At 42.3% G+C, this 23,645-nt stretch overlaps 1 protein-coding gene across 2 annotated transcripts in view; it reads right to left on the reverse strand.

Moving 5' to 3' along the window:
* Nucleotides 1–15,167: 15,167 nt before the first annotated feature.
* pvrl2l (PVR cell adhesion molecule related 2 like) overlaps nucleotides 15,168–23,645 on the reverse strand; it is a 361,767-nt gene continuing 353,289 nt past the window's right edge. For both annotated transcript variants that reach the window (XM_072369839.1, XM_072369838.1), the window contains exons 9-10: nucleotides 20,956–21,051; nucleotides 15,168–19,533 (exon numbers count right to left, since the gene is read on the reverse strand). In XM_072369839.1, the coding sequence (XP_072225940.1) occupies nucleotides 19,363–19,533; nucleotides 20,956–21,051 (267 nt within the window). In that variant the 3' untranslated portion in view covers nucleotides 15,168–19,362. The remainder of the gene's footprint in view (nucleotides 19,534–20,955; nucleotides 21,052–23,645) is intronic.

Below are 23,645 nucleotides of genomic sequence, written 5' to 3' on the forward strand. Positions count from 1 at the left end.
TGAAATAAAGACAGATAATGCCTTATTTAGAGGCTGCATCCTCTAAGCCCCGTTCACTCCGTTATATGGATCTCCAGTTATCTAAATATCTTCCGAAGGACGCCGACTTTCACCAAACTGTTCTCAGTGAGTAGATGAACGTATTTCATGCCAGAAATAAGGTTTAAAAATGCCAGAGTTCCCCTTTAACTGTCACAACAGTTTCATTATATTGGATTTAAAGTTGTAATGTAAGGTGGAGTAAATCAGGGGGAAAAGTGCAATTTTAAACATTTATGTGCTTTTAATTGTGCTTTTCATCCATCTGTTATGAGGCTGAGTCAGAAACATTGATCACTGCAGGTTTTTATAGATTTTTCTCCTTTCCAGCGTGTGAGACTATGAATGAAATGTCTGATGTTCAGTATTTCTTTGTTAATATCTGAAGGTAACGTTAGCTTTTGTTGCTTTAAGCAAAGAAATGAGTTCTGACCAAGAAGCTGGAATTTCTGGATTTCTATGTGCATTTTATAAGTGAGTCTAGTCTCAGGAAATGAAGGCATAATTTCAATAAACGTATTTCAGCAAATAAGAAAAACCGCAAGACTCTCAAAGAAGATGAAAAGAATTCCAAGAATGTGCAAACAACCACAGGAACTTTACGCTGACCCTCGTGTGTTCTCTTTGCTATTTTTCAATTTTCACCGAAGACCTTCGGCTTTCAAGTTAAAGAAAAATACAGACAACCTCCAACATTTCAGACTTTTACTTCTATTATTTCTGTGCGTTTCATTGAGTTGTGTAGATGAAAGTTATAATCATGACATTCTGTGGTACGGTAGCACCCATTTCTGCTGCTGAAAACGACTCCTTCGCACTCAAACTATTATAAATCTGTTTTTCTTGCCTTGGATTTGAAAGAGATCTTGACCCGCCCTTAAAACCTTCTTTTGATTTATCAAAATCTGATTTGTCATTTTAAATTTTAGCATTTTGAATTTAATAACTCCTGATGGTTTTGATCCCTGTTTTCACTTTTTTTTTTAACCACTATTGTTCCCACTGCCAGGTCTTATGAGAGATAAAAATCAAGAATAAACAAACCTGATTGGACAGCCTGATGGGGGCCGTAGGCACGGTGTTTCCTTAACTTGGACACAGGGGGGCAGTGTTACCACAGGTGGCTGCTGAGAAGATTTACCAGCAGTTACACACATGTTCACTTACTTAGACACACACAGAACCAATAATATCTACTGTGTGTGGGTCCACAATGGCAGCTAACAGCTTGTCGCTCTTGTTCTCCTTTCTTTGCTCAAATTGCTTCTGCAGAAAGGAAAAAAAAAAACAAAGCAAAACCCACGTTTATGGGATGTGTGTGAATGTGTGGGTAGACGGAGGCTCTGTGTGGAAGTTACACTGCACTCCCGTGTAAGTAAATATGACTAAGAGTGTGAATGAGCACGGGCAGGGGGTGGCTTTACGTGTGCGAATATCAGCATGCTGGTTTTTGTTGAGTGTGTTTTACGGCTTCTGGGAGGTTTCTGTGCAGATTTTATGAGTTCCTGCTGAGGCAGACGGAACTAATCTACCTGGAGTTGCCAGAAAGAAGAGGAACAGCAGCCATTATCACGTGCACGCACCTGCAGGCACAATGTGAAACCTTGGCACCCACTGAATTAAATCATAATTTACAATGGGATTAAACTGCTTAGCCTGCACATAGTGTCTGTTTGGGGGATTTCTTAATTCAGCGAGCAACTTTCTGATAATTCATATACAAGCTAATATGGAGGAAGGAGTAATTCTGACAGATTCCACTCAGAGGTGCTCAAACAAAAAGACGACACTCCTGAGAATGAAAAGGACGTCAGTACGCATCCAATGTGATGCTTGCTGTGTTCTGAAATAGAGATTTATAATACAAACTTATTTTCTCCCTACAGCCACACATCACAGATAAGTCCACAATCCATCATCCATTCTACCCGGTAAATCAGGACAGGAAGATTCAGCATAAAGGAGGTCTTAAAGACTTTGAGATAAAAACTTTGTCCGCCCGGTGCAGCCTGGAGCGATAGCGTCTCTGAAGGAGACGCCGTTGTTCTGACTGTGACATTTTCTCATTCATTCACATCTTCTGTGTCAAGAGAAAATGGCAGCCAGCAGGAGGGAACGTTACAGCTGATACCATTTCTAATTGGATATGAATCCAGAGTGGGCAAAGAGTGACAAAACAAACAAAAAAACCAACTCAAATTACCTTCAAATGATGTGGCTGAGAGTTCAATCTGCAAACCAGGGTTCTCCATTGATCATCTCTATCATTTAAAAGTAGAATTAGCCAAATCTGGAACATATCCGGACCACATATAGCTGGCCTTAATTTGACCACCATCTGCAGTTTGATGGAGTGTGTGCTGGAATGGATTAAGCTGTAATTATGCTTGCTGCTTTGCTCATTGTGCGAGCAAATTGTGACGTCAACACAATGCCATAACCGTTAAAATCAGCACTTCAGGAACACTGGACTCGGTGCAGTTTTGTTTTTTAAATAACAGGCTTTGCTGCTGAGACAACAGCAGCCCAGAGGCTGTACAGCAAGGACCAACTTCACTCAACAAACTTAAGTAGCTCCAACTTCTTTGTTGAACTTTTAAGTCATTTTTGTAACATTTACAGCGGCTGCACCGGTTTTGATGGGTCGTACAGATGCTTTCAGAGAAGGACCGGCTTCCCGTTTAATATTTGACCCTCTTCTTCCCGAAACGACACCAAAGCGCAGGGACGCGAGCAACGCCGTGCACGAGGGCGAGAACAGCGATCTTAGACTAAGCATTAATCTGCACAAGTTCGATACCCATCCTGCTAACCATTTCCCACGTTTCTTTAACTTTTATACTAGTCTCTAACTGATGTGGTGTTAGAACTTACATGCAAAGATAGATTGATATGTTACGTCATCATAGATAGCCGGTCCCATCATGTTAGGTGGACGCCGTACACAACAATCAGTTGATGAGGTACCTTCGTACAATTTATAACCACGGATTGTGACTTTACTTCATTTTGGAGATGTGGACACATTTCCTGGCAGGTTCTGAACTATGTCAGTCAGATCGTTCTGGTGGGGAATGAAGAATCTTAACAACCACTGGATGGATTTTCATCTAAATTCATTATCCACCTCAGAGGGAGTTTGGACACGGCATTGGCTCTTTAGATTGGAAACACAACACTCTTCAAGCCAGTCAGCATTGGGAGCCGTTCATGCTCATGCACAGCACAGAAGGATTAGTTCACAAGACTCTGCGAAGAACCGAGATGGCAGCACAGAAGAAAGCAGCCACTCTTGACTCCAATAGAGAGTTTTAAGAAACACTTTGACATGTCTTCCTCTAGGTCTTCAGAGAGGACTCACTTGTAATCAGGATGCATATCCAAGTATGAAGGAAAGAATGACTGAACCGACAGAGGGCCCAAACAAATACATCTCTTTTCAAACATTTGTTCTATCAAGCTACAGGATTTATGAGCAGGAACGGAATCAAGTTACTGACTTAAGTATTGAGAAACGCTGCTGCGCTGTGAGAGAAAACATTACAGATATTCTGCTGCTTCTCGCTCTCTCTCAGGGTCTCTGCAGGTTTAAACAAATCAAATTCAAGACTTTTTAAAGACCATAATAAATACAATTTAATTCCCACACACACACACATTTTTGAATTGCAACACTTGTATGTAAACGAAGTGAAGAAGAAGAAGAAGAAGTGGACTGTGAAGGGCCACATTAACGGAGACATGAAAATACAGTAATTACAGTAACATTAGGTGACGTGGTGCACAGTTACGTGATTTTACATTGTGTACCAACATCATCACGTTAGGGTTTCTCATCCATTTCATGCGTGTGTCGGTGCATGTAACGTTCGACTGCCCTAGTTTCCTGAGCGGAATCCAAGGGAAAATACACCATTAACGGGACTTCTGCAACAGCAGCCTGTCGCCATGACAGAATATATGTGGTCAGATCTGAGTTTACGTGTGACATCTGCCTGGATGTGAACCCCCCGCTTCATCAAAACACCGCCAACACACCGGGGCGCACGCACAACACACCAGTTGTGCTCGATGAGTTCCGTTTTGTTGTTATAGCGTCCTAAAAAATCGAAATAATTAAGAGCAAGACTGAAGTTTATGCATTTGTTTTAAATAAAAGTAACATAAATACATTTCTAAGACCTTTCAAAATCGTATTTAAGACATTTTATAAAGTTTTAAGATCATTTTAAGGCCTTAAATTCAAATTATTGGATTGTAGACGTTTTAAGACTTTTTAATACCCTGCTCTCTGTGTGAGATTGTGGTACATGTACATGTTAACATATCGTCTTAATGGGCTGATTTTCAGTCACAATTTCTGACGCGTTTAGTCCCTGGACAAAAGAAACATTGGTGATTCTAAACTGACTCTATGAGTGAGCATGTTTGCATGTTTGTCTCTGTGTGGACCTGTGATGGACTGGCGACCCATCCAGGGTGCGCCTTGCTTCTCAACCAATACCCCCCCCCCTCAAATTAGAGTAAGTGGGTACCGACAATGAATGGATGAATCCAAAAAGATAAAACTTTGGAGAATGTGTAGAGCAAAGACACCCCTTTAAGTCTAGTTGAGCATACACATGCAGGAGTGTTAGATTAGAAGAAGCTCAATTTCATACATTTCGATCAGACAAATGTCTTTACATGCATTTTAAAATTCTGGATTTGATCAGACTAACATAATTATGTTGGGTTAATTTCTATAGTTTAGTTCTATAGTTATTCACCTTGTGGTAAAAATGACCATGGTCCATTTCCTAAGATAAGGGAGGTGATCGGGTTCAGTGGTGGCTTCCAGTCTTCCTGTGAGACAGAATCCCATACAAAATCTAAGCATGTTTCCAGGAAAATTCAAAACCTAACCTGTGTTAACCAAAGCCGTTTTTTTTTGTTTCTATTGATATCATGACCTGTGTGGCAAAACATCATCATACATACGACCTAAGTCAAATTCCACCATTTAAAGTAGGAAACGTAGCATAGCTGGTGCTGTCAGTCTGTAACAAGGCAGGTCTTTCGTTTACTCAACCTAGCATAACAGCATTAAGAATGTCTCAAATTTGAAGTGTCCCATCGTGCACCAGTGGCCATGTATCATGCAAACAAGAGCAATAACTAAATTCTAACATATAAAATTAAAAAACGCCAAGTTCACGTGTATAAAGAGGACACAAACTTCCGCCGCCCCATCGATGGCTTGGCTAATGCCGTTAGCAGTGCTAGCTTAACAAAGCTAAACTCACTGAGACACTCCGAAGGCGGTAAATTCTTACCGTAAAGCTCCCGGAATCATACCCTTGCTTCGTTTCGTTGAGAAAAATTCGATTAGAAAAGAAATATCCAAAAACAACCACCTTAATTTCACTGTTTCCTGACTGACGAAACTGAGGAAAATCAGGAAACAGCCGTTGAATAGTTTGATTTATCGTTAACTGTTGTCTGACTTCCGGTCTGCTAAAGGGGGCGGGAGTTATTCTGTTCCTCCAATAGGAAGCTTTCATTTAAGAATTTAGCCAATAAGGCCAAAGTCTAAGTAAAACATCCCATTCAGATAGATAGATATATAAACTCATTTATACAATAAACTGTATCACCGTGAATACAAATTAATTATATAATTTCCTTTTGGGATGATTAAAAGCATCCAATTTTCCATCTAATTTTATTTTAAATTAATTTGTGGTTATGATGGCAACATTAAAAAATCATTGTCTCCTGGAAACTACAACAAATAGTTTGTCAATGTTGCCCCAGTTCTGAAAGTTAGATATCTATTTTCAACACATTACCTGTCACCACCACTTTAAGCAATGCACTGTGAAAAAGGTCATAATTATTGCTAAAGAGATTGTGTTTATTTAGCACAAAGCCCAAACAGACAGCCAGTCTTAGCCATCCTTCTTGATAATGTTCACTCCACAGAGGGAAAATTGGTCCACACATGTCCACAAAGGTGAACTCAATTTGATGTGAGGGAATTATAGAATATGCTTTAATATTTGATTAAATATGGTTTAATGACAACATCTCATACTCCTCGGTTCATACTGCACCAGCCAGTTTACATGTTATACATATCTTCTTGTCTGCTGCAGGACTTACAGTCATTCTGCTGGTTGTTGTTCCATAATAATAAGCCCCAATTACACGGAGAGATAGTTTCTGGCAGGAATAGGATTTATAGCCGCTGCATATGCCTGCATGCCATGTATATGTGGAAGACAGGGCAGTGAAGTTAACTTTAATATTCAACTGTGTTGTCAGTTTTAATAGGAGCCCCGTTGTGCTGTAATCTGAACAACTATCTTGTTCACTCGGCCTCTTGTCACTGTAGCTTTGCAAACTAACTGCCTTCAGTTTTACTCTTATAGTGCTTTGGATGCTATCTGTTTGAAAAAAATCTTAGAAAATACTTTATTTTCCTTCAGCTACACTATAAAGACATCAACCACGACTGAAAAAAATGCCAAGGGTTATGATGTGAACTTCAAAAACTTTGTAAATTTGCTGATCTCAAGCAGAAACAGACTCAGAGGAAGTCCTTTATCAAAACTATCTAAAATGGAGAGAAACGCACCAAGCTAACACCAGAAAGGTTTGCAGTTTATAACAAATGTCACATATTTCATGACAAAGGTTCAATATCTTGCAGCAGTATTTGGGTTTCTCTCGTTTGATTTCAGCAGCCTGCAGACCAGAAGTGTAGTTCATCAGCTCCAAGTGCCTGACGGCATTTTGCACTCGAGAATTTGGATGACTTGTTGATGTTTGTTAACCTTGGCTGAATGGAAATAGTTTATCGAAAACTGGATACTTTCAACAGTAATTTCTAGATACTTTATCTGACAGGGATGGATTCTCTGCCCACTCTGTTGATTATTAACCGTGTTCACTTGTTGCCATGAGTGAAAATTTAAAACCCAGGTTGATTTAGAGTTTTGACATGTATTTTATTAAAACATTAAAGAAGTGGTCCTATAGGCTTGCTGTTCATACAAAGCTTTCCAGTTTGAAATTCTACATTTAATCATGCTTACTTTTGTGGAATTACTAGCACAACAGGCCGGTTCTACTTTATTGCACCCGCCACCAGCATTCAATTAGTTACACTAATGAAAGCACTTAGGAGTCAGATTCAAAACTCCATGAGTGAGGACTAAATTTAGGCAAATGTGGCCAAAGATGAAGCTGAGATGAAGAGAGATATAAAGGGTCTGTGATTTAGGGACGTGAGAAAGGAGAAGAAATTAAATTGGAAGACTGGGGGATTTGTATAAGGAGGTAGAGAGGTAGACTCAAAGAGATTAAGACGGTCAGATAGACAGAGAGGCAGGGAATCAATGAGCTGGTCGATAGTGAGGGAGAGAGATGTGATGAGAGAGAAAAATGGCATCGAATAGCAGGAGGAAGAAAACACCCCCTGTTGTGTTGGAGCCCTGCTGAGAAAAATTGTCCCCTGAGAAAATGAGAATCTGCGGCACTCTAAAAGTGATTGACGAAGTCTGCTTTATTATGTCTTATCATGGGAAACAGGTACATATCCAAAATAGCGTGGTGACAGTTATTCTCTCAGCGATTCGCAGGAAAATAATGAGGTAATAGAAGTCTCATGTTTGTTTTGAGAAATTACAGATATCTCCATTCAAAAAGTCCTAAATGCCAGTGGAAGATGAGTCATCATGAGCTTAGCATGCAGACAGACAGACAGACAGACAGACAGACAGACAGACAGACAGACAGACAGGTGGTTCAAGGACTAGGTGAAGAACATGTGCTGAAATCAAATAACTCCAGTAAAGCATTGTATCAACCATCTTCTCCAACCCTAACCCCCCCTTTCATCAGCAACACACTGAAAGCTCCAGCAGGTGACAGTTTGACATTTAATGCTAATTAATTAACGTTTGTGTGGAGATTATTTTAAAAACAGTTCTTGATGAATCTCAACACAAACAACAAGGACGTTGCAATGATTCCATTTCAACAGACGTCAGATTAGTTCATTTATTCCAAGGTGAGCATAATAATGTACAAGCAAACATTTGTTTTATATTTGTACATATCGTGTATTATGTTACTAATTTAGATGCATTTTATACATAATCTGAAATGAGCATCTATAAGGGTATTCAAGAGGAGGTTCACTGAACTCCTTCTAACTGCCATGAAGGTATTTTGTCCTTTGAGGACCTCCCCAGACCATAGGCGAACTAAAGATGTCGTCCTTGTTATTCTCACGTCAAACGGAGGTGGATTAGCCCAGCGTCGCCCTGTCCTTACACACATCAAGGTGTGGAACAAGCTGAGTGATGACAGCACGGTTGGTTTGAGGGTTTTTTTCATACCCTGATTGCAGATTCAGAGGCGTATCAGTCGCAGATTGCCTCTGAACTGTAAAGATGGCCACACATTTGATGATTGTTCAAGCGATTTCAAAGTTGTAGACAGTTTATTGGGTTGTTTTGGGGTGAGATGGTCGTAAAACTCACTCCAGGCTGTTTCACATCTTGGCTTTACTGCAAAATCAAATATGTTTGATATCACCAGAAGTCTTCAGAAGGTTTGTTTTATGCAGATTGTGTTGTTCAGTGACACATTCTGCGTTTTCAACCAATACGTGCGCTGCTGTCACTCCCAAACAGGAAGCAGGGGATGCAGTAACCATGGCGATGAGGAACAAACGCCTACGGTTCAACTAGACCAGGGATGTCCAAAGTTGGTCCTCGAGGGCCGCCGTCCTGCAGGTTTTAAGCAGGCTTCCCTGCTTCAACACACATGATACAGATGAAATGGATCCCTTTAAAAGACTGTTGAGTTCTGCACAAACCTGCTAATGATGCATTGATCTGAATCAGGTGTGTTGGAGCAGGGAAACGTCTAAAACCTGCAGGACTTTGGACATCCCTGAACTAGACCATCCAAAAGGAGGAGCAATGTATTGCAGCTTATTGCTTGTTGTCTCCACTGTACCGTTTTTTCTTCATTGCTGTCTTTTCAGCTGTGGCTCAAAGCTGCTTATCGGTGGACTTCATTGTTATTAAGAGTTTCCACCAGGTGCAAGATGGGAAATACTCAGTGACTTAAAATGTGAGCGGGTCGACAGCACAGAACGGGTTTTTTAACTTAAGGGGATGGCAGTTTTGTCAGATGATGCTGTGCTGCAAAAAATCTGGTTTTTATCAGGAAAGCAGGCTTGATGGGCTTTGAAAGGGACCACAGGGGCTTTTCAGTCACAGTTTGAGACTAGTTTTGCTGTCTGACAACAGAATCAGAAAAATAGTTGAATGTGAGCTGCTTTAGGGGCAATTCAGCTGTATGAATACACCAAAATTGTGAACACAAAGCAGGAAAGAAGCTAACAGATGAAAGCAGCTGGCACAAGCCAGATTGCAAATGCAGTATAATGAGGTTGTGAATTTATTTCGGTTTTAATTTAATTGCATTAGACTCTGGTGTATCATCTCTGTAGTGCAATAATGTGAACAAAGGAAGGGGATTGGATGGGACACCCGGGAGTCTCGACGTTGGTGGTGGATGAGACTTCTGATGAGGCTCCTCTGGTGTGAGGAAGAGGAGGATATGATAAGGAGGCAGGCTGCAAGAAAAGGACAAAACAGATGAGCTTTTCAGAGCGAGGATCAGATTGATTGGCTCAAAAAGAAGCAAGAACACCGGAGTTGTAACGACAGAATTAAGAATGAGGTCAGCTTAACAGCGATGTTTGGGGAAATGTAAGTGAGGATAAGAAGCCCAAAGAGCAGGGAACCAGGGTAGATATGAGGAACATCTTACCCATAAGAATAAATTTAAATAAAAACATCATGATAATATATATATATATCATTTACTTGTTGAGCTTCAGCTCATTAGAAATACTTGGCAACACTAAGCATGTTTACAACACGACACACAAAGAAACGAACCCCCAACATGTTAGTCACACTGAAAACTGGGCCTTTAAAATACATTTCAACACGTTTGTATGAAGTCATACGAAGCTGGAGCTTAATTCACCCCTTCTGTGTCCTCTATTACAGTGGTTCCCAACTGGTGTGGCTCCAGGACCCACCATCATTTGTTATAGACGAGTTGCGACCCAGGAACATTTTAAACATCTTAAATTCAATGAAAACATGTTGCAGTTTGAGCCTGACATAAAATAAAATATTACAGTGTGTCAATAGACACAAAATTCAAGTTTAACAACTAAAGCAAACAAAAGAGTGTGACGGTGGAGAGGAAAAATCCCTTTAACACTCAAGTGGCTGCATTCTAATTCAAAATAAAAAAAGTGCACCGAGGTCGTTCCCCTCTTTTGTCCTAAATATGAGAAAATCCGTATTTTATGAAGTCAGAGTACCTGCGTTTAGCCCTGATCACTCTCATATGAAACCGCAGCTTTTCTTCTATCTGTGAAGTGGCGGGAGTCGATTAGCATTACAGGGCAGCGTCGCCACCTGCTGTTTGGAGTGAGAATTGCATGCATTCTGAGCCCTTCAAAATGAAAGCATGGTCACTTTTCTGAACTTTTTTTTTCCCCAGTCAGAGTCTGGCGACCCATTGAAAACGGGTCCGCGACCCACCGGTTGGGAACCACTGCTCTATTAGACTCAGATGGGAACAGTACATGCTCCAAAGTCACATGTATGTTAATATAGATGAATTCCTAATGAAGCTGCTCACATTCACATGTTTTTCTTTCTTATTTGTCAGTCAGCTAAAAACTGTGACTGAAAATCAGCTGATTAACGGTCATTTAACGCATTTCCAGGCTGTCGCTCTGCTCTAATAAGATCCTGATTTTATATCTGCAGCACATCGTTAGAAAAAAGAAAACATCTGTGCAGTGAATTCATCTGTACTTACATAGATGAGCAGTGCTGCTTTCCTGCTGCAGCTGACAATAAAAACATGAAGCTAGATCATTTGAACTGCTCTGTTATCGATCGATTTGATATTCTGTGTCACTGATTACTGAAATATATACATTTGGCAGCTATTCTGAGCGTCATTCTCCTCGCCTTTGCAGTGAAATCAGTGAATAGCTCGCTTGCACTCATCGTAGTGAATGCGGCAAGTTTTAACAAAGAGTTGGATTGTGCAGGAAAGCAGTCCTGCTGGGTTCTTTTATCCAGTGATTATGAAGATCTACAAAGAATTTGTTTGTGCCATTTTATTGAGAATAACTGAGTGTTCTGTCATGTTTTTTCACCAAAACACCCATTTGACACAGTTTGTAGTGGCAGTGAGTGGATGTTTGGCTTTTTTTTTAAATACAGAAAGTAAGTTTAGATAAGAAATTCAGAAATAGAAAGAGGTGGAATTATATTCCACAGGTAGGGCTCTCACCTCGGACAACTTTATTGAGGACTTCCACCTCTACAAACAACAGTTTGCTCATAACTTTGTTGGCTGTAGGCGTCTAATATTGCTGCAGTCTGTGAGTGATGAACAACATGTATCCTGCAGCAGTATTTTATGCCCTGAGAGAGAGAATGAGTTGGAAGAAACCATCAAGGATCAATGGTTCATCATAAAAGAAAGGTGACGTTTTATGTTGCAATACCACAAGTGACCAGTAGGGGACTGGCAGCAAAGCTCATTGTGAGCACGATTCAACACAGAATCTCTTATCTCTTGGTCTTTGGTGGTGATACATCGTGTTTATCATCTGAATATTTCTACTGGCACACAAAAACAAAAGTTCCCAAACTGTAGAGCTGTGGTTTCCTCACCCATACTGTTCCAGTGTTCCTGTAGCACACGACGGGACGATTTGAACTAAACCACTTCTGATGTGAGAGCCTCTCCTCACTCACTTTATATCTTCGTCAAAGGCCGAGCCCGGCAGGGACCGGGACGAACTTAACGTTACGGTTTATTAGCCACACGGTTTATTGTCTCATATCATCTGATCCGACAGGGCTCGACATAAGCTGCACTAAAGGCTTTAAATGAAGAGCAGAACACAAATATAAAATCTTGTGGTTCAAGGAATCAAAATTAACTTTTTTTTTGTTGTTAGTTTCTAATTTAATGACGCTGGTTATGGCTAAATCTATCACACCATGTTTCTATCTTGTATTTAAGTCTTAAATAGGAGTTACAGCTTAAAAGCGAGATTTGACAAATACCTACTTGTTAAAATGCTGCAACAGCGCTCACAGTTCCAGGTAGTTTTCCAGATTCAGTGGCGTACGCTTATCAATAGCACTTAATTCATGCCTGAAGCCTTGCTGGCACCACTTAGGTTTGAAAACTTTGCTCAATATGTACAGGTTCATGGATTATACAGTATAAACCCAATATTTTAATGCTTCCGTTTAACATAAAGCAGCAGAACTTCACCTTGGTCAATACTGAGTGTTGAATAAAGCTGCTTTTATGGGGAAATTTACAAGAGGAGAACAGCTTGTTCTGGAATAAGTGAGTAAAAACGGGAGTGTGAAGTGGGAGGGGATGTTCTCCCACCAGAATGCAGCTTATTGGCAGTGTAAAACGTGATGTTTAGGCAGAAATAACACCCGAAAGGTAAGCTAACGTCCCGATTAATACAGGAAATAACAGATCCACTTTCAGCTGACACATCAGAGATTATTGAATCTATTAAGATCTTGAGATTGTTCCACGTCACTTCCCAGCTCTTGCTGTGTGAATTAGCACGTTATCATCCTCAGAAGTGACCCTTCCATAAGGACCGGAGGTTTCTTTGGGCCTCCTCCACATATAAATCCATCCTGCACAAGGAAAAAGTGTGACTGATTCTCCAGAGAGGACGGCATTCTTCCACAGGTCAGTTGTTCACTTCTTGTGGTCTTTCAGCTGATTCTATTTTCCTGTGAGTGAAACAAGCCGTGAGTATCAACCTGTTCCTATTTCCTATAAATGCTAGAGAAAGGAGCTCCGGTGCTGAGTCACAGAAACACTTTACTCATGTGTACAAATGGGAAAAGTGACATTCTATATTATCTCCACTGTGATATATTTAACATAACCTTTGTGTAACATTTTGATAAGATTGCATGAGACGAAGTACCAAAAGCTCTATTTGTTTCACACATATTGAACATGTGTAGTTTCGGTGCTGCAGACGCCTGTTCTGAAAGATAGGAGATCTTTTTTCTGTCTATTCGACCGGAAACTTGCATGACGTCATCTTTATCAAGCAACAGACAAGCGCTTAGAAGGAGGCGGAGGCAGAATTGGTTGGCATTCAAGCTCAGCTGGGAACTAATCCTGTTTCCTTGCTTGTTTTCCTTTGGTTAAATTTCAGTTAAAGCTGCTTGTTTAGGTATAAACCAGTAAAAACCTGATAAAATGCCTGCTTATGGACAGATTTGGTGTTATAGAACAGTCAGAACTTGCAGCAACACAAAGTTCTTTTAGCTGATGTATGAACATGCATAGTTTCATGCATGTTCACGTAATTCCTGAGACACCGGAGGGAAGAAAGAGATGAAACGACTGCATATAGACGGGTTTTTACCCAGACAAAGGGGTGTGTTCTGGGTTCCAAGTTAGGTTGCACAACATTTAAATGGAAATATTCTTTGAGCACTTTACCAACATTTCTAATCCTCATGCATGAAATCCACTGAGCACCTCACTTCTTAAAGACAGACTCAGCAAATGTTCGTGAAGAATTTGATTAAAAGCAAATAAACGAAGCAAAACATTGATCCATCCCAATCGATCGTGTCTTACGACTGAGTGTGTGGCGGTTTCCTTATTTCTTCTTTTTTGCTGCTCAGGGTGTTTGTGGGCTGTGGTTGAGTCTGAGGACTATAATGTGTCACAGTTTATGTCTTGATTTTTCTTACGTTCAGGTTCTGTCACGTTTTATGTTTGATCTTCATGTTTTCAGGCTCTTTGTTAGGTTTTCAGGTTCTTGTCATGTTTCTCTCCTGCCATCAGCTGCACTAATCACCCGCCTCAGTATTTAGTTCATGTTCACTGCAGAATCCTCACCTGCCCTTCATGCTACAGCCACTGAAAGCTAAGTCTGGGTTCCTGCCTCATAGTCTCTGTCACAGTATTTATTCATAGTCTTGTTTTCATCGCCTTTATTTGTTTTTCATAGTTCGAAGCATTTTGTTCGCGCTCCTTTTTGCCTTCTGAAATAAACCTTTTTGAATTTAAAGAACTGCATCTGGGTCCTACCTTCACCACCGATCTTGACACATAAAAGCTCCAATCTTCTTACTTTTGTCTGTATGTCTGTGCAACACGTTCAGACTTCCTGATCAGAACCAGGATGATTATGATCCACATTAAATGCATTAATGCAACACTCGGTTAAGTGAAACTGGGGACGTTTTCTGGCTGAAGAGGCTCAAGATGTGGTGACATTTAACCAAAATCATGACCTTTTCTAACCTTAACAAAGGAGCTTTTGTTGGCTCAGTGGAGTCACATGACAGCCTGTATCTGGACCATGCTTTTTTTTTTTATTATGTGATTCTAATGGTTGATAAGTCATCCACTGTAGCATGCTTTGGTTCTGTTAAGCATTCCTCCACCCTCTAATAAAAATACCTGCATCTAAAACTGAGCTCGTATTGCTTAAAGTGACCAGACGTCCCCAATTTCCGGGGACTAGTCACTGAAATCGGGGACTGTCCCTGGAAATCGGGGACGTCTGGTCACCTTAAGTAAGTTAAAGTTAAAGTTGAAGTGGTTCCAGTAGAGTGCCTGTGTAGAAATCCCTCCGTTAGCTCTCCTATAGCTGCAAGTAGCCACATAACAGCAGCTATGAGCTAACAGAGCTATAGCACACGTTCATTCATTCATTCTTCTTAAAGTATTGGTGAAATAAAGACAGATAATGCCTTATTTAGAGGCTGCATCCTCTAAGCCCCGTTCTCTCCGTTATATGGATCTCCAGTTATCTAAATATCTTCCGAAGGACGCCGACTTTCACCAAACTGTTCTCGGTGAGCAGATGAACGTATTTCATGCCAGAAATAAGGTTTAAAAATAACGGAGTTCCGCTTTAAAAAGCGATGAATGACCATCATATCTACCATATTTTAACTGTAGTTCCTGGTTAAACAGAGATAATGACCACAACTTTGTGTTTTTTGGTTAATATTTTATTTGACAAGACAGTGAATTGTAAAACATGTACAATAGAATTCCCAAAAAGCATACAAAATGATAACTGATCTGTGATACACAAAATAAACGAAAGAAAATCACACCAACAAAAATATGGTAATATCTCCAGTGTATGTTTTTTTTTTAAAGCATTCCCATTGTCAGTGTCATATATATCCCATGTTTGTGTATTTCTCCTTTTCATCATCTGTTCTACTGTCACAGAAGAAATGTAAGAATTGAAAAGCTAAAAATAACAAAGAAGGCACGTCTGGCTGTGTGATGAAAAGCTGTGTTGACGATGAATGACCAAGAGAGACGGGAGGGAGAAAACAAGTGAAAAGGAGGGTGAATGAGGGAGAGGATTCAGATGAACACAGCTCGCAGTTTCTGGCATTAAGCTTGGAACAGAGGAAGCAAAACACAACGTTGTGACTCTCACAGAAGGGCCAAACCCAGAGCCTTCACCCATAAACCGATCCACGTGAAACCACAGCAGTTCCTCCACATCTGGAGCCGATGAGCGACACAGGTCACGTGTCTTTGTGTCAGCCTCTTTCCCCGGAGACGCTAAAACACCATTTAAGTCACCTCTAAAGGACAGAAGGCTCCGGGTAACACAGATGATCCCCTGAATGAGGCGGCAGAGCCAAAACTCATGACCGACTGCTTGTGGAGTCATTGGTCTCTGATACAACGTGACCTGGTGATTGTCATTTTCCTTCTCCTCAACCTATCAAAAGCAGCTCGCTGGCAAACACGTTAAACCGCGGGAAAAACGAAAGATTCATTCGTTCTGTGAAATTAATTTAGCTTTAAAGAACAACCATCGCATTGGGTTCTTCGTGATGACGGCATTTGTTCTCAGGCGGGTCTATAAAATACGTCTTATGTGATTGTCTGACACTGCAACATAGAAGCGAGTAGAAAAGCTGCTAATGTGGCAAATTATGGACCCCCCCCCCCCATCTGTGCATGCATCATGCAGATATTTCCTTTATGCCATCAGCTACCGTCCCGTCTCATCCTGCGTTTCTCTGCAGATCGACTATATACCTCATAAGAGAACCGATTAATCTAATGTGCTGCAAAAAGAACGAGTAACTTGGTCTTAAAATTAAAGGAAAATTACACTATTTTGTCTCAACTCCTCTCTTAAACGTAGTTTATGCTTCTCTGTCATATTCTAACGACACGTCGCGTAGACGCGGGCCGTGAGGGCTGTGATTGGTCCGTTCAGAACGTAATTTCCGGCAGTTGCTTTTTCTTCTCTGGTCTTAATAGCTGGAGGGTCTTAATACACAGCGAAGAAGCTCGTTGACATTCAAAATGATCAAAAGTGCATTTGTTAATCTAGGTTGTAAATTCACCCGTTCCCAGCCTCGGCCGGTCGTACAGACCCCCCCCCCCCCCCCCCCGCTAACGTCTTCTCTGTCGCCTGCGCTTCAACATTTGCAATTTAAGCATTTGTTCTTCAATATTGATGAGCTCCAGCTGCAAATACAGCTGCTCCACCTCGGTTGCCATCGTTTACTGTTGTTAACTGTGACCAGAAGAAAAAGCAAGGATTCAGCTATATCCCCTGAAACCACACAAACAGACAGCCACACACCCCCTAGCGGCATGGCGGAGAATTGCAGAGCAACGCGTTCCCTCGACGCAGAACGTCGAATGATCAATGACGTCACGCCGTCAACGTCACGGAGGAGTATAAACTAAGTTTTAAGGGTGACCGACAACATAGTTGGTGTTCAAAGGTAGATCTGATGATGCAATATGTGGAAAAAACCCAACCAAGTCTGACTGTTTTCAGTTTTTCTTTCATTCTACCGGATGTTCAAACAACCACATAAAGCAGGACAGAGCGGCAGCGTTTCATGAAGCAGACACAAAATGACCGATGCGTCGCATTTAGGAGGCAGAAAAGTTGGAGCTCAGTGTCGTTCTGAGTACTTCCACTTCTGACTAACTGCAGCACTACTTCCATCATCGTTTTCCACATCACAAAAGTAATAAAGTTCGGGTGAACACAAGACCTGCTGAAACTACTTCAAGGTTTGCTGTGGAACCAGGCTGGGAAATACCACCACGATTTCCATATATTAGAAAAAGATAGCAAGAAAGGACATTTTCGTGCCAAGCGCGGAGAGAGAAAGAATGAAATTGATCTGTTTTATGACGGTTGACCAACAAATCTGCCGTTTTGCGACAGTTTCTGCACGTTTGCGGGCGGCTTCAGCGCCTGGCAGTCAGCGTGATAACCCAGGATGATACACTGTGTGTGGTTTAGGGTCTCAAGTAAGAGCTCAAAATAAAGCATGGCGAGAGAAAAAGATTGCATTTCTGTGTGTTGGTCTCGGGAGAGATGACAATTTCATGCCGACTGCAGTTTTGGATTAGCGCAAGAGACAAAAACCGGCAGCCTGGAGAGCTGTCACACGACACGTAAAGAAAAGAAGCTCTGAACTTAAATTAGACTGGAGCTTGTGCCGCCATGCGTGATTGTGACAGATGCATTGAGACGGGATTTAAAAGAACAAACTGCTTTCTTTTACATTACTCACAAATGAAGATTCTTCAGCCTTGGGAAAGTGTTTCAACAAGCCACCGATCATGCCATGCAGAGCAATATGAACAAGGAGTAAAATCCACACCACCTAATTTTTTTATATACTCAAAAACAGTTTAGTATTTAGTGACAACTTTGATGTACTCGAGAAAAGCAAAATAGTCATTTACACTTTGTTTTTTAGTCGCTCGTGTGACGTTTAACGAGCTTCCACCCCCACCCCCCCGCACAGAGGCACTGATAACACCTACGAATGGATACACACTTCACCAACAATATATTGTTATTCGATATTATCAATACTATTTACACTGTGAATCATTTGGTACCATTTTGACATCCGTGTAAACCAATTTTTGTCTCGGCCACAGGTCACGCGTGGGCCGCTCATATTCTTTAAGTTTCTTTTTTCCCCCTCCAGCTGGACAACCATGTGAATATCCTCACGAGTGCAACGTGTTCTGCATATACTGGAGTGTAGAATTGTTTTTAATGGCAGTAATCCTCTAATATATGCCGAACGTTCACACGCGGAGATATACAGTACATTCTCTGTCTTTTTTTCATTATTATCTGAGACTCAACACAGAAACTTGTGTATCAGAGTGAGGGCTTGTGTCTTTTTCCAGAACTCTGTGGTGTTTGAGCTCATTTTCACCTCCGTAACACAACGACTTACCAGCTCTTGCAATTAAAAACAACCAATGTGAATCAGAGAATCTGGTGATGTGATGTTGCCAGGTTACAAAGTGTGAAATCATGTCATGTCCCCCTTCCTTAGTGCTAACGAGCCGCCTGTCAGTCTGAAAGCTGCTTCGGTTCGGGAGCAGATTTCAGAGATTGTACGTATGTAAGAGCTGATAAGTTAAATATTTCTAATAGAAGTATCTTGAGGGATTAATTTAAGATGCCTGGAGCGCCTCAATCAGGCTTTGAATCTCCACAGAATTCAGCTTTATGTAAGTTAAACTCAACTAAAGAAGGGTTAGAGAAGTACTTTTTAACTTTTTTAACACAAAAGAGGTTCAAATTTCAAACAGTTCACATGTACTAACATTAATTTTGAGATGTTTGAATGGTCGTGGTACAAAATGCTGCATATATTTCATACCAAAACTCCCCAAAAAGCTGTTTTTGGTGGACATGTTTATCTGAGAGGACGGAGCTCTGTGTACCAATTTGCCGTTAATCAGTGTTCCAGTTCACCTACATCGCAACACCTCAGGACTATATAATTCACACATTGTAAAAGCCTGCCTCATCTTATGCAATACACATATGATTTCAATGGCCAAGTGCTGTATGTGTCCTAAATTTCTTTAAAATCTGTGGAAATCGCAGCGTTATCACAGCCAATTTTAGAAAGCAGGAAAAATAAACACCTGTTATTGTCGTAAGCTGACCTGTGCCTCAGTAGTCCCACGTCACAAGCTATAAATGTAACCGTTTAAACCATAACACCCACGATGAGCCTGATAAAAACATCCATCAGGAGGTTAAAACTTTAAAAGTTGCAGTAAAAGGCGGTAACAGGTGTGCTCTTCTGCTTGTCATGCTAAATTAGGTGACCTGGAACCTGCTCATGTGCTTGTGATGTGGTTTTCTGGTTGCTATGGCTACACATACATGGCGGGGGACACAAAGCTCTCGCCGCGACTAATGTTGGCAGCTGGTGGCTCGTGATTGGATGACTCCAAGTCGTTGCCATGGTGACCACCAGCGGCTGAGTTGTCCAGGACTGGAGGGGCTCCACCGTTCAGGGCTCCGGTGCTCTCATCATCAAGGTTCTGCAAAGTTGAACACAGTTGTGGTTATTATCTGAGGCTTTCTGGGGAAATTTTATTGTGGTTTTGGTTTCATTTCAAGCAGATAAAAGTGACTTTTTGAACCTGTAATACCCTAAATTGTTCAGATTCTTTGCTGTGGTTCTTTGTGTGTTGTCAGGTGACTCCTGATTTCTTTAATTACCTATGAAAAGGGTAATTTTAAGGCATATAAATTCCACAGAACAGTTTGGTGAAAGTCGGCGTCCTTCGGAAGATATTTAGATAACTGGAGATCCATATAACGGAGTGAACGGGGCTTAGAGGATGCAGCCTCTAAATAAGGCATTATCTGTCTTTATTTCACCAATACTTTAAGAAGAATGAATGAATGAACGTGTACTATAGCTCTGTTAGCTCATAGCTGCTGTTATGTGGCTACTTGCAGCTATAGGAGAGCTAACGGAGGGATTTCTACACAGGCACTCTACTGGGACCACTTCATCCACACGCCCCCCTGCAGCACAGTTTATTCACTCCGTGCTCTGTGACAGTCGGCTAACTTCACACAGAGTTTGCTGCTGATAGTTTTGTGCAACATGGCAGGATATTTATCAGATTTTGACAACGTGAACGACGACTTTGAGTAAGATGGACGTTCTTACTGGAGTGAATGAGCTGTGCTGCAGGGGGGCGTGTGGATGAAGTGGTCCCAGTAGAGTGCCTGTGTAGAAATCCCTCCGTTAGCTCTCCTATAGCTGCAAGTAGCCACATAACAGCAGCTATGAGCTAACAGAGCTATAGCACACGTTCATTCATTCATTCTTCTTAAAGTATTGGTGAAATAAAGACAGATAATGCCTTATTTAGAGGCTGCATCCTCTAAGCCCCGTTCACTCCGTTATATGGATCTCCAGTTATCTAAATATCTTCCGAAGGACTTTCACCAAACTGTTCTCAGTGAGTAGATGAACGTATTTCATGCCAGAAATAAGGTTTAAAGATACCGGAGTTCCCCTTTAACCTGCATTCAATTTACTCATTACAGGTAAACAGTTTATATTAATGGCCACAAATCCAAATGTCATCCTTTTAAATGTATCAGACAGATCGTGAAGGCGTCTGAACGCCATGTGCAAAGTGCAAAGTATGTGAATGAGATGACATGTAGAACGGAGAATTTCTTTTCACCAGAATTATCAAAACTCATTTACATAGCAGGAACATAATGGGGATAATGCAGAAAGTCGTGTAGTTTAATTATAAGATTTCATCTCACAGTTTTATTCAGTTTAAGCTTTCACAGACAGCTTAATATTAATAACGTTTGATCGACTGAAACGCCGTGATGTCCCTGAAACCGCGTCTGGCTGCCCAAACATATGTGCAGCCGAACGTGTGATGCCTTTGTGTCTGTGTGCACGTTTGTGCGTGTGTTTTAGTTACTGTGACAGGCTCTCCCCCCGTTGGCTCGTAGTAAACCTCTCCTGGGCTCAGAGGCGCCGTCTCGGTGACTGTGGGTGGCTCTGACGGCTTGTTCAGCTACACATCGCCCACAGAAGGGAACAAAACAGAAAAAAAACACCACGATTACACGCAGTCGGGTGGAGAAGACAGAAAAACAATATGTGAAAATGTGAAAATGTGAGCAAGTCAACACGGCCGGGTGGCGCCTCGCCGCTTAACCTGCATTCCTTCAGCTCCATGTTCAGAGGAGCACACATTTTGATTTTCCTGGCAACATATAACTGTGAATAATAAGCATATCACGGACATATTTCAGGACCGCTGCACTCTGAGGCGATTTTTATGTCTCTCAGTAAAACTACACTTCTCTGCGGTATTTCGATCCACATTGCCAGGATGATTGGATTTTTTTGACAGTTACCTTCAGCTCCTTTCACACACGTTCAGCGGGAACATCAGTAAAGTGCGACTGAGGCAAAGCTTTCCTTCTTCAGCCAGTAAATCACCGTGTTTTCATTTTATCCTTTATGGCACCCTGTGATGGATGCCGCAAAGCAAACCCACAACAAGAGTGAGCCTCCTCCAGATTTCCTGGTGTAAAATCCCACATTTTGTTTCCCTTCCACTTTCATTCAGATGTTCCTTAATCTTGGATGTCAGCTTGTATCTGTCCTGAAGCTTCCCTTGGTTCTTTTTCCTTTAAAGAGTTCCCTAATTTGCCCCTGAGACTTTGTTTCTCCATCTTGTGGCCGCTCTCAGGCGGGTTTCTGATGGGATCCACTCACAGGTCGGCTTGTGTTGCTGCCTTTATGTTGACAACACTCAACAACTCTTTCAATCTCCTCAGAAATCTCTCCTTGTTGTTATCTTATGCACACACAATGACACCAAGAAGGGGACAACAATTCTTTTATCCAAACAGTCGACAGACCCACGGTTATTCAGCCTGACAGCAGGGACTGGGGACAGTTAGATCTGTCTCTATCCAACACTAAAATAAAAGATATTTCCACCAACTGCAGCTGCATTTACTGTCAACTCACCGGATACTTTATCAGGTACAGCTGCTAGTAAACGGTTGGATCCTCTTCTGCCTCCAGAACTGCTTTAATTCTTCGTGGCACACTTTCAACAAGGTGTTGGAAACACTTCTCAGAGGCTTTGGTCCATATTTACATGCCAGCATCACACAGATGCTGCAGATGTGTCGGCTGCACATCTGTGATGCAAATCTCCTGCTCCACCACATCCCAAAGCTGCTCTGTTGGACTGAGATCTGGTGACTTTGGAGGCTGTTGGAGTTCAGGGAACTCATTGTGATGTTAAATAAACAGTTTGAGATGATATGAGCTCTGTGAGATGGTGAATTATCCACCATCAGAGGATGGTGCGCTGTGCTCATAAAGGGATGGAGATGGTCAGCAGCAATACTGCAGCATGTAAACGATGCTCAGTTGGTACCGAGGGGCCCAAAGCGTGCCAAGAAAATACCCCCCCACCATTACACCAGCAGCCTGATCCATGCTTTCATGCTGTTTTCGCCACATTCTGACCCGACCAGCTGAATGCTGCAGCTGAAATGGAGACTCGTCAGACCAGGCAACGTTTTTCCAACCTTCTCTTGTCCGGTTCTGGTGACCCTGAGTGAACTTTAGTCTCAGTTTCCTGCTGTTAGCTGACAGGAGCGGCACCCGGTGTCTCCTGCTGCTGCAGCCCATCTCCTGCTGCTGCAGCCCATCTCCTGCTGCTGGAGCCCATCTCCTGCTGCTGCAGCCCATCTCCTGCTGCAGCCCATCTCCTGCTGCAGCCCATCTCCTGCTGCAGCCCATCTCCTGCTGCAGCCCATCTCCTGCTGCAGCCCATCTCCTGCTGCAGCCCATCTCCTGCTGCTGCAGCCCATCTCCTGCTGCAGCCCATCTGCTGCTGCTGCAGCCCATCTTCTGCTGCAGCCCATCTCCTGCTGCAGCCCATCTGCTGCTGCTGCAGCCCATCTTCTGCTGCTGCAGCCCATCTCCTCCTGCTGCAGCCCATCTCCTGCTGCAGCCCATCTCCTGCTGCAGCCCATCTCCTGCTGCAGCCCATCTTCTGCTGCAGCCCATCTCCTGCTGCAGCCCATCTCCTGCTGCTGCAGCCCATCTCCTGCTGCAGCCCATCTTCTGCTGCAGCCCATCTTCTGCTGCTGCAGCCCATCTCCTGCTGCAGCCCATCTCCTCCTGCTGCAGCCCATCTTCTGCTGCAGCCCATCTCCTGCTGCAGCCCATCTCCTGCTGCAGCCCATCTCCTGCTGCAGCCCATCTCCTGCTGCAGCCCATCTCCTGCTGCAGCCCATCTCCTGCTGCAGCCCATCTCCTGCTGCAGCCCATCTCCTGCTGCTGCAGCCCATCTTCTGCAGGGTTCCACGTGTTGTGCCTTCAGAGATCTGCTTTCTTTGGTTGGAACGAGTGCTTATTTGAGTTCCTGTTGCCTTCCTGTCATCTGGAACCAGTCGGCCCATTCTCCTCTGACCTCTCACACCAACAAGATCTTTTCTCTTTTTCGGACCGTTCTCTGTAAACCCAGAGATGGTTGTGGGTGAAAATCCCAGCAGATCAGCTGTTTCTGACGTACTCAGACCAGCCCGTCTGGCACCAACAGCCAGTCACTTAAATCCCCTTTTTTCCCCCATTCTG

The sequence above is a fragment of the Leuresthes tenuis genome, unplaced genomic scaffold (genome assembly GCF_036924035.1).
Source record: "Leuresthes tenuis unplaced genomic scaffold, fLeuTen1.0.hap1 SCAF_18, whole genome shotgun sequence".
Taxonomy (NCBI): Eukaryota; Metazoa; Chordata; class Actinopteri; order Atheriniformes; family Atherinopsidae; genus Leuresthes; species Leuresthes tenuis.